Raw genomic sequence first — 11,637 nt, forward strand, 5'->3', positions numbered from 1 at the left:
CATAGTTAACAATGTCAAAACGTTATCACACCAACGTCATTTCTATTACAATGCATGCAGAGCAATTACTTTGTCTCATTTTTATTGCAGAATTCAGCAGAGACTTTCATCCTCCTCCAAGCCAAGCGCTGCCAAATATGGAATTAAAAATGTCATCTTCCCTCCTAATGAAGCAAATGGATGGACTACCATCTAAATGATAAACAATATAGCTGCACCATCCCCCCCCCCCCCCTCGATGGCGCATACAGTAGGTTTCATCTCGGAGGAGACGCGGCGATGACATGATCTTCATCTAATTAAATCAAGGTTTCGTTTAATTTCCTGAAGGTTAATGAGACGTTTATCACCCGTGCGAAAGCCCACTCTTGCTCTCTGACAATGCAGTGGGTCCTGATAAGGTATAGAACGCTCGCTCACAGCAAGGTGACAGATGAGACTGGGATCCGCAGAGTAGGAAGAGCTTTATTAGTATTCTGTGGTTGTTGGCAGGCGATGGGTAAAGTGGAGAGCAGCAGCATCTCGGTATATCCCTCCTCTGTTTGCTCTCTGCCACCTCGGATCAAACACTATACGCACAGCTGTCCGGCTCAGTCAATAAGGTGGGTGGATGCCTGGAACCTGCCATGAATGCCCTTCACACAAAACCTTCACCCGTCGGCAGGATGGGTGAATGTTTCACAGGAAACCTTTTGGCATTTGCTTTTACTAAAGTAGCCCATTTTGACTGCAACGAGCTGAAGCTCCTCACATAATATTTAAAACAAAGCCAACATATTATATATTCAATTTCAGTCCTACTTACCGGGCCCTTGGTATACTTCCGCAGTGTGAGACATGACAGAGAAGGGATGGAGGGGTAATTTGCTAATGGATTCTGTTCCTTTGGCTTTTGGGGTATACATTATTAATTCCTCTTAAGTCATACAGTTATTCATTCGGTAGATAATTAATGGACTCCCTGGCAAAAGCTAATCCACCTCCAACAGAAACAGAAAGTAAAGGACTTTATTCAGTCCATTTTTAATGCTATTTTACACGTTGAATGAACATCAAACCAATAAACCTTTTGTGTGGTTTCTCGCGGAGCCCTGACCCTTATTAAGAAGACATTAAGCCAAACTCCACTGCAGTGTCCATCAGCTCCACCTCTCACCTATCCTCTGATGATAGTCTGCTGGTTTGATTGATTGTTGACCAACCACTGACACCCACATCAATATTCAATGTCCAGCACACTCGCCAGTGAAAAGTTCAGCCGCTTGCTGCCTGAAAAGGCCATTCGTTCCCCTGAGCCTGAGGATTGTACGGGTTTAATATCAGTCACAAGCTTTCAACAATCCACCTCTCCGTTCTGATGTATGACTGAAGGTGCAACACAAAGCTGCCGTGTACACTCACATCGCAAGCACCTGCATACGTTGCAGAGTTCAAATGGGACTTCTGGTAAAGCTGTTGGAAGTGTCCATCACTTCAAAAAGGAACTACGACTGCAGAATTCAGTATTTGCTCGAGTTCTTTCTTGCCTAAACAAGCAACAGTTTGACTACAGACAAGGGAGAGGCTTTGTTACCTTTTGTGAAATCGAGTCCTCATTAATTATTGACAAATTCTACAGTTTAAAAGCACAACGGCTCATGATTCTGTCTCTGCGAATCATGTTAAGATCCCAATACCACTGCGACAACAGTTGCTTATTTTATAACAGGAGTACATAATGAAGATGAGCAAAAAAATAATACTAATAGGAAATACCTCAAGTTTAAGAGTTGAAGAACAGTAAGGGCTTGTTGAGGAATTAATTCCAATCCTAAAGGCTCAGATTACCCAACAAGCCTTCCAAATTAATTGACAAATCACATCGTCGGTCCACGTTCTCCAGAACAACACACATGAGCATGTTCTGCTGCGACGCCATTATCAACAGCACAACATGCCGTTTCAGTCGCAACTCTCTTCCAGTCTCTTTTTCCTTGGGGAGGACATTGCATGCAGATGGTCTTGGTTTCACTTGGAACTTAAAGACAATATGTCGCCAAGATAGCTGTATACTACAAGTATCACGGGAGAGAGAGAAACCAAAACAAAGACAGGGAGCACAAAGCTCATCCCTGTGAATAAGAGATGTGATGCTGCCTCGGTGATACCTCACTCGTGGGAATTGCTGTGTCGGAGAGACGCATACGGCTGCAGCAAAGTAATAAAATGGGATCACAAAACCGAACCAGCATTCAGTCTTCAGGGGCTAGAATGACCTGGCCCTTTTAGGCCCTCTGTCAGAGGGAGTTTTATGCTTTCATTACTTCATCCAAGTAGCCCCATGACAGAGCGCTCTCCCTTGCTTTTGGTTTGCAGGATTATTCAAAAAGGCGTAAAGTAAATGGAAGAAACAGATCATGTCATTTTCTGCTTGGTTGCAGCTGTTTACCAGTCAAGGTATTACTTTATTTTTTAGAATTGACTCAACCTGAAGGGTAATTTGTCCCGTCCTTCACTTTGACTGTGCCTGACCGCAACATTGAGTGCTGCCATGTGTATGTCACCTAATAATTACAATGGGCGAAGAAGCGCTCGTTTAGCCTTCAAACATCACGGTACGGATTGCCAATGCAAGCACATGCAGTCAAATACAGCTGCGTCCTGGCATGCAGGATGTACAGATAAGAAGTTTAGACGATGAAATATAATTCGGGAGAGGAGAGGAGAGGAGAGGAGAGGAGAGGAGAGGAGAGGAGAGGAGAGGAGAGGAGAGGAGAGGAGAGGAGAGGAGAAAGTGAGCAAAGTCCTACTGCTTCTTTGATGCATTGAGGCTTTGAAGTCAATACTGATGCAATTTAGGCCCGGAGGCGGACACAGGCCCACAAACCATTTCATCAGCACCTTGCCATGGCACCTTATATGAGAGAGCCTCAGTAACGAAGCTTAAAAAAATATCTCTCCTTCCCTGATTTACTCACAAGCAAGCCAGACTTTGTTAGATGGTTGAACACAAGATGTCAAGTCAAGTACGCTCACGCTTTTATTTCTTCTCTCTCCCTTTTCATCCATATCTCACCGTGAAATGCCCTCGCTCACTTCCTTCCTGTGCCTCTTACCTCACCTGCGATCGTCCCCCAATGATCTCATGGAAACTTTGAGCGGCGAGCTGGTGGAGGTGATGTGTTTTAGGGACACTGCGTGGCCGTCCCATCACAGGAAACAGAATCCCAGTGGGGGTAAACGGATCTGAAACCTGGCTGAGCAGATGGTCCTCAATGTGCTCGCTCCTCTCCCAATTAGAAGCGCAAACATGACACGGGTGTCAACAGCATATTTCAGAAGGAACCTGAGACCACATCTACGACCAGGTCTGATACTGTCACAGGAGTCATTGGAGGGTCAAAAAGGATCAACACATGAAGCATATAAAACAGCCCTCCCACACATGGAAAGCTAAAACCGAATTATTCACCGTAGGGAGGTGTTTGCCAACAATATGAAACCTGATGTGACGGGGGCTTTTTGTTCACTTTCAGGAGGAGGAGTAGAACCACATCATCTATCTTCCACCACCGATGTCGCTGCAATAATAACCTGGCCACCGTATAATGCAGCGGTAGGGATGCAGTCAGAACCCATCCTCCGATGATCCTTTCACTCCCACACCACCTCTCTGTGTGACTCAGACCTGCTGATGTATAGATGGTGAGACAGACTGAGAAGAGGAGGCAGCTCCTGCTCCACAGGGCCATTGACATGCAGCATATAAAGCCTGCACCAAGAAAATGTTAATAATTTGGTACTTCATCAGCCCCCACTGGGAAATTCTCTTAATACTCAGCACCACTCCAGGGAGCTCAGAGCACAAATGAAGTTCGAGAACAACAGCTACAGTATGGAGCCAGGAGGTATTCTGCTCCTTCCTCCAGGACTACCAGGTCAATTTACCATCATTTGGGAGCAGATGCTGATTTATCGTTTGCTTCTACTGAGGAATCTCTAACTGACATCACAATGAGTCTTCTCTTTATGCATTAAAAAACAAACATGTTGAGGAGCCTTCTAGCCTATGAGGGGATGAGTTAGTGCACAAACTTGACAAGGATGAGACTCTAGTGGACACTGACTTATTTCGACCTCTGGAGGCTTCTTTATGTTAGTTTCAGTTTTAGTCGAACTTTGGAAAGAATGATTTTAAATACGAGAACCGTATCGATCAGTGTTATAACCTCTCCAGCCGTCCACCCGCTCCGCTGTGACAGTTTAAAAAGTCAGCTTACTGGAGAAAGCCAACTTTAACTCAAGTGCAAGTGAAAACACTAAATGTAATCGTCAACCTATGGACAGAATGGTGCTCTATGCTGATGAAGTTTAAAACTTTCACTGAAACTTTCAACCATGAAGAAGGTATAAAACGGAGGAAGGCTTTCTTTCGCTGTACAATAATCCACTCCTGCATCCGTAGGAAAACAAAAGAAAAAAATCCCGTTTAATCAGCAGTATTACCACCAAAGGAATGTTCATTCTTTGCTAATCTTGGTAATGTCCTCTGTCCCGAATCCTATTTTTGGAAAGCTTTAAGAAATGTGTCTGGCAGTGGCAGCGGTGTTAGATGTGGTTGGATCAATGTGATGCTGCAAGTTCTGATCCATTAGGTGTGCGTCATCCCAGAGGCACTGAGTCACTCAGCTCCCCCCCCCCCCCTGATTTGGGATTTCTTTATGACATACTTCAAGGGCAATGGCACCAGAAAAACAAAATATAAAACAAGTTGTGAAATACAGTAACTTAACTTTTTACTTCATAGTTTTAGTTACAAGGGCTTGATTTGTTTTGCGAGTATTTTGAGAATGAATGTGCCGAGTAGCTTCTCCACGCCCAGACTAAAAGGAAACAAATGAACTTGCACCGTCGCCACAGTGTCTCAGACACATTGCCTTGTAAGTCACAGGTGACTTTGATCTAATAAGGAGGAGGCCGGATAGCCAGCTAAGTGAACCATCACTCCTGTGTCTGCTCTCTTGACCTTTTTTCAGAACAGTTTGAGGGACGGTGGGACAGACGGGGGCACCTGGGGCTGCAGCGAGAGAAGACTCGTGTAGGTCATTGGCTCTTTAGCGATACGAGGCCCAGGTGGCAAATGGATGGCTGAATAGATGGAGGAAAGAAAGAACAAGCAACGATGAGTCATCCCGCAGAACGGCTCAGAGTTATGACGGACCTAAAGCGGGGCTGCAGGGAGAATCATTCATGAGGACAAATTGAGACAAACTATTTCAGAGTTGTAAAACTCTCCCTGGTGACCTGCAAATTCAAAAGCAGTGGGATGCTGATCAATTAAATGGAACAAAGGAGGAAACTCAACTATAACTCTGCTATTGTGTGAATGGTCTTATCCATTAGGCGGTACAAACTCCTGTTATTCAGCTCTGTTGCATATTTCAAATAGAATTTATTGAATCTTTCTTCTCTGGTTTATCTGTTGAAGGAACTCTGGCTGTGGCTGTAGTTGTTTCACACACTAGTCTGCTTGCTAAGTGAGAAAGCAGTGTGTGAATTTATTAAGCAGCTTGATGGCAGGGCTCCCTCCTCCTCCTCCTCCTCCTCCTCCTCCTCCTCCTCCTCCTCCTCCTCCTCCTCCTCCTCCTCCTCCTCCTCCTCCTCCTCCTCCTCCTCCTCCTCCTCCTCCTCCTCCTCCTCCTCCTCCTCCTCCTCCTCCTCCTCCTCCTTAAAGTCACACTTGTCATTACAGAAAAAGGCTAACCGATGAACACACGTGCACTCATACTCTCAACATACTTACCGAACCAGAATATCTCCAAAAATACCTCGAAAACTAACGACTCACCTGTGGGAATTTTAAATGGATTTGTGCCTTGCCGTCTTGAACACAAAATTAAAAACAAAGCAGTAGTAGTGGTAATACTATAAATATTAGCAGTAGTAGTAGTTGTCGCAGTATTAGTAAGAGCATTCATTATTTCAACAAAAAAGCCTAATTTTGAGCGAAACGTTTAAATACAGTTAATCCATGAGGCTTTTATTTTGAAAGGGTGGGACTGGGTGGGGGAGGGAGGGGGAGAGGAGACACAATCATCATGTTTGACACATAAACAGTACACACAAAACAGTAACACACAAAACAAATTGAAACTTTTACGTTCATTCTGCGCTTGAGTTCTTAGTAACATGAGAAAAGGCTCAGTACTTTTTTTTGTCAAGTATATAATTCACACCACTGTGGTTATTTCATATAGCCTATTTATTCATTGAATAACCAAAAATAAAAATGCTAATTGTGTTATTTAGCGTAATCCAGATATGACACAACCTAAATTGTGATAGAAGGTTTAGGCCGTATTGCCCAACCCACATCCAATAGCTGCTGAAATATTTCAGCCTGGACCAAAGTGATGGAAAGCCAAAGCCGGTTACGACAGCAATGCCACACCCATAACTCGTTCACTGTAACAAACCTATTTAGTCATCTTGATCTAATTTCATATTTTATAAGAAATGATTTATTACTCTCTACACAACATCTTTGCCAAAGCCTTATCCTCAAAGTGCCTATTGTTGTTGTGGAGCATTGCATTCTTTCATGCACGCACAGCCAGAAAGAGACTTTGGCTGGCACCACACCTGTCTCTCTCCTCCTGCTCCCTCCATCTCACTCGCTCTGCTGCAGTGCTTGTCCCTTCAGCATAAACAGCTATTCATCACCGGTGAGAGGATTTAAGTCAATGCCAATTGGATTGCCATCGACTGAACTGATTAATTATGGCAAATGACAAAATGAATAAGCTGTGCAGCTATAGCTAAACTCCAACAACTGGGAGAAAGGGGAGGCAGGTAAGCAAACAGCCTGGAGGGCACAGAGGGCACACAGTTTTGATTTAAGGGAATAGGAGCAAACTGGTTGGGAAATTGAGTTTCATTATGGTGGAATACACTGCTGGAGCAAAGTGGTTTCCAGTGTTTGTTTGGTGTCACCAAGTGGCGAACACGCGGGCGAAATATTGATAGATTTGTCCGTGTCCACGGCTGTTCATTTACAGAGAAATTGGGTTGTGAAGCGATTCCTGGAGAGATGGTCTCTGCGGCTATTGATTGTTCAATTATCATGTCAACACGACTGCCGCTTTCTGAGACAGATACTTTTGACAGACACTGGGAATTGAGTGTGTTTGTGTCTGTATGCGTGTGGGCGGATGATTGCACAGATTCCTCATTGATCAGCAACAAAACTCAAACCTTGACTCTCAAGATAATTGCTCTTATCCTACTGAATGCATATGAAGAGACATATGCAGCCTTGTTACTTTGCGGCTATTGTCACGGAGGAGCGCGATGCAGGAGATGGTGCTGTGTTGACAGCTGTATCCATGCTGAGGAGTTTACCGACAGAAATAAAGGAGTTCCACACACTCGACGGGAAAGCGTAATTAGCCAAGCCAAACAGACACAAACAGACACAAACAGACTCGCATTTATACATTTGTGCATCCACACAAGAACACATCCGATTGCACAAGCACACACACACACACACAGCATGGAGAAACATACCCAGGCAAACACGGATCTCACACACACACATACAATCACACACACATATGTTCATGGGTAAACTCAGGGATACAAACAGACTCTGGCGGCTGCTGTAAAAAATATATATATAATAAATAAAATAATATGCTTACGCAAGCCCAAAGGAATATCAGTACAAAATGTACTTATAGGGGTAAATACACACTGCACTAACTTAAACAATGCCAGTCTGAAAAGTAGAACACTGTGAATGACGGCTGTTCACTGCGCAGGCAGTCACAGGGGGTGAGAGAGAACACTTTCACGCTTATTTTCTCCACAACAGGATTTTTGAGGACACATGGAATGTACCCAAATTGTCCTTACACACTTTGCACAATCTCACTGTGTTTCCTTCCAAGATACACACACACACACACACACACTGTAAGCAACTGTCCTCACACATAAGCTGGAAAAGGGATAAAATAAGATGAGAGGGCAGAGTCACAGGCAAAAGTGTACAAAGGGAGAAAGCGAGAGAACAAAAAGCGGGCTTCCTGTCAGAGGCGCTCCTGCACAATCTGTTTTTGAAACAGCTGGATTGTGCAGGATTTGTTACAATTACAGTTAGAATCCATGTGCTGCCACACTGTACTTCAGAGATAGACAGATGTTTTGTATTTGCAGATGACAGGGGTCAGTATGCAGAGTGCCATGCAGTGTGTGTGTGGGCGGATGGGGGTAGGCAGAGGGATGACTACAGGGTTTAAGGGAGTGGTCCATGCGAACAGATGGTCCCTGGTTGCCACCCAAGATCCCATTAAGAAAGATGGCAGGGCTGACCTATTTCTGGACCCACCATGCCGTGCAAATACACTGCACAGAGAGATAGGGCGAATGTCTGCATTCAGAGGTTATAGTCCTTGTTGTTTTTGTTGGACATTATGGGATTACATACGTTGTCACTGCAGCATTAAAGCAGGAGTCAATCAGATCAGATGCTCTGGTAATGCCACACAAGCATTCCGCCCACTCATATTCCTCGCTGTCCAGCTAGTCATTTCCTTGGACATTGTGCCCTTGAGTGCTTAATGAGGTCTTGCTACAAAGCAGCCGGGGCGATGCGGTTGTCAAGAGGCCGATGAGCCATCCACTGTCAGACCAGAGGTGCTCTGCCTTATATGTTCCACATGCAATGTCTTTGTGTGGACAGCTGTCTCACATGCCTCGGAGAGACACTTCCTCTCCAAGCTGCAGCTGGCACTTGGTCGCTAAGTTGCTTCCTGCTCCGCACAAGTCCCCACAGACTGACTTTTTCACCACCTTCGATCAATTTCCCCTTTTTGGATATTTGGAAGTGATCACTGCCAGAAAATATGTGTTTTCCAACAATATATTTTGATGACTGCAGTACCAGCAGAGGATTGTGTTGTTTGACCCCGAGCTTAGTGTCAACTGAAAACCACACTTGAGGCAGGTCATGTGTGAGTGAGGTAGTAAATATTTGATTCGGTAATATTGTAAAAGTGATGGGTGATACAAAAAGCTAATGACCCACACAAAAGAGCAACTGGCTCATGCTAGCCTCAATCATTTCACCCGGTATTTTATAAAGGCACATAAGGTGACACGGAGACGAATCGAAATTGGATATATGGCTGTGTGTGTGTGTGTATGTTATTTCTGCTCTGCCCAGGCAGACACCCCCCTAATGTCAGATAACTGAGCGCCACTACACAGCAGTTGCCATGGTTACCAACCAGGTTCTGTGTACACGGACACTCGTCGCAATTTTGATCTGCAGTGAAGCACGAATGGGACAGCAAAAAGTCCCACAGAATCACCCACCCCCACATATACATTCTCATACATACACAAGCTGCCATGCATGTACTGTATATGTGGAGAAATATTAGCATACATACATCCACAAATATACACATTCCACCCACATGAAGAGAAAGTCATTGACTTACACCGAGTGCTCCTCAGTACATATTGTGCTACGTATCATTAGACTGAGCACATAAGCAAACACAGCCTGCTGGGCAGAATTATCAGCCCCACCAGATGTAGAACAAATCACAGTAGGTTGTACACCGGGGTATCTCCATGCCTGGAAACCCCTTTTAAAGAACGCAGTGCAGTGTTTCTCACTGACTCACACAACCCCTCTCTGTTTACCTCTCCACCTGCCCGTCTGTCTTTCTATCGGTACGTCGGCCTCTATGTTTCTTTCACCTCTTTATCGCTCGCGCGCACGCACCCGTACACATACATGACAGATTGGGAGTGCTCATTGAGAGCAGAAGATGAAAGTGAGAGGGAGCGGTGTCCATGCCAGCAGAGCTGTGTGAGTGGGGAAGTGATGAAATAAGAGGCTCATTTAGTAAGTTGACAGAACCCTTCAGGATTCTTCCCCTTTGAAAAAGGCCTGAATCCTTCTAAACTCCCAGCTATTCTCACCAGGCGTGAAGAAACTGTCACATTCCAGCAAACGGTAACAATGACAGTGTTCGTATTTTAGTTTGAATCCATCTCTCTCCCGCCTCCCTCTGCTGCTTCATTCGGTCCACAGATGTGGGTGTTTAGACAGACACACTGCTGTTAATACTCTGATGCAAGTTAAGATGTCAAAAGAAAGCTGGATAAAACCACGGAACCACACCCTAATGTTCTCAGCAATAACATAGTTCGTGCTGATGCAGAGACCCTCAACATCTTATCTCAATGGGAAAATCCCAAAACTGATTAAGATGCAGAAAAGCTGTTTTTCCACTCAAGTGCATGTCGCCCAGCATTGAAGTGACGGGGTCATTTTGACTGAGCCCCAGTTCTAATCAGACGCTGTGAAGTCTTTTCATAATCACGGCCAGCTAATAAAATGAGGCTAGCCGTTACAGGCTGCGTGCTGCTCATAGCCAACTGTCCGCCGCTCGGTGGAGCTAAGTGGCAGACATCTTGCTAAGACGAGAGGAGGAGCACACGCAAAATGCCGCTGACGTGAAGGCGGTTTTTAATTTGAATTGAGTGTTTTTGCGAAAGCGGGGCGGTTGCATGAGGCAGCACAGGACAGAGGAGACACTTTTGAGATTGAATCAAATGTTCAGAATGTGTTCGTACAACCTCAAACTGTGTCCTTATTACAAGCCGTGCTTTTGGGACATGCATCCTTGAAGTCATTATCATTATATTCATGAGTTAGACCGTTCCACGGCACAGAGTTGTAGAGCGCAGGAGAGATTCTGGGGGCAGAGTGAAGGTCTGAAGCTGAAGAAAGGAGGGTCAGTGGGGGAGAGGGATTGTAATTCATACCAAGAGAAAAGCCACATTGACAACCTCTTACCTACTGCACAAACACCAGTCTCCCCTCTCATACTTCACATATAATAGAATAAATCTCCTCCTCACATACACACAAATGCGTGCATGTACACACACACACTCATCTGTTCAGCTGGCAGAGGCACAGCAGAGTGAATTACAACGTGCCGCACAAAGGCCATTGCAGCAGAAAGAAGACTGGACAGTGCCAGCTGACTGAGATACATCGCGGACTGATCATCCGCTAGCTTATGTGGGAAAGGGGCATCAAATGAATTGCCCGACAGTATCATACAGTAGATTCATCTAAAAAGGACTATTTGGGTGTGAAAGCCAGTCGCAAGCTTTGTGCCTGAGGAAAGCCCCGAACTGCTGCACTTATCGAATTGTGTGTTGGGCAAATTATTAGTGTCAAAAAAAGTGCTGGATTTGGGTTCTGACATGTATATATGTATATCCACTCAAAGAGGGTAAACCTACCATAACTCTGCCAGTGAGTGTCTGAGCGGAGATCATGACGCCGGCCCAGTCTTTGACTGAAGTCATCCATCCCACCTCGCTGATTGGGACGACCTCCTCCTTCCCATCGCCCTTTGGTTTATCTGCTGACGGATTGTTGGCGGGATTGATCACCTTCTGAGCCTCCTGTGAGAAAAAGATGATAATCTGCGTGAGCAAATGGAGCATATTTAAAAAGATAAAGAACATAGACACAGGAACATGGTCTGCTTTAGGGATAAGGAAAATCGACAGCGTCGAAGTCTGTACGTACTGTACTGTACGTGTCACATTGCTCCGGTT

The 11,637-nt window shown here is 44.9% G+C and overlaps 1 protein-coding gene across 1 annotated transcript in view; it reads right to left on the reverse strand.

Moving 5' to 3' along the window:
• LOC306785946 (calcium-activated potassium channel subunit alpha-1a-like) overlaps positions 1-11,637 on the reverse strand; it is a gene marked incomplete at both ends in the record, with an annotated part of 118,757 nt that overhangs the window by 76,977 nt on the left and 30,143 nt on the right. Inside the window, one exon of the mRNA XM_079280535.1 lies at positions 11,317-11,481. Within this exon, the coding sequence (XP_079136661.1) occupies positions 11,317-11,481 (165 nt within the window). The remainder of the gene's footprint in view (positions 1-11,316; positions 11,482-11,637) is intronic.

This window comes from Melanostigma gelatinosum, assembly GCF_949748355.1.
Source record: "Melanostigma gelatinosum genome assembly, chromosome: 12".
Taxonomy (NCBI): Eukaryota; Metazoa; Chordata; class Actinopteri; order Perciformes; family Zoarcidae; genus Melanostigma; species Melanostigma gelatinosum.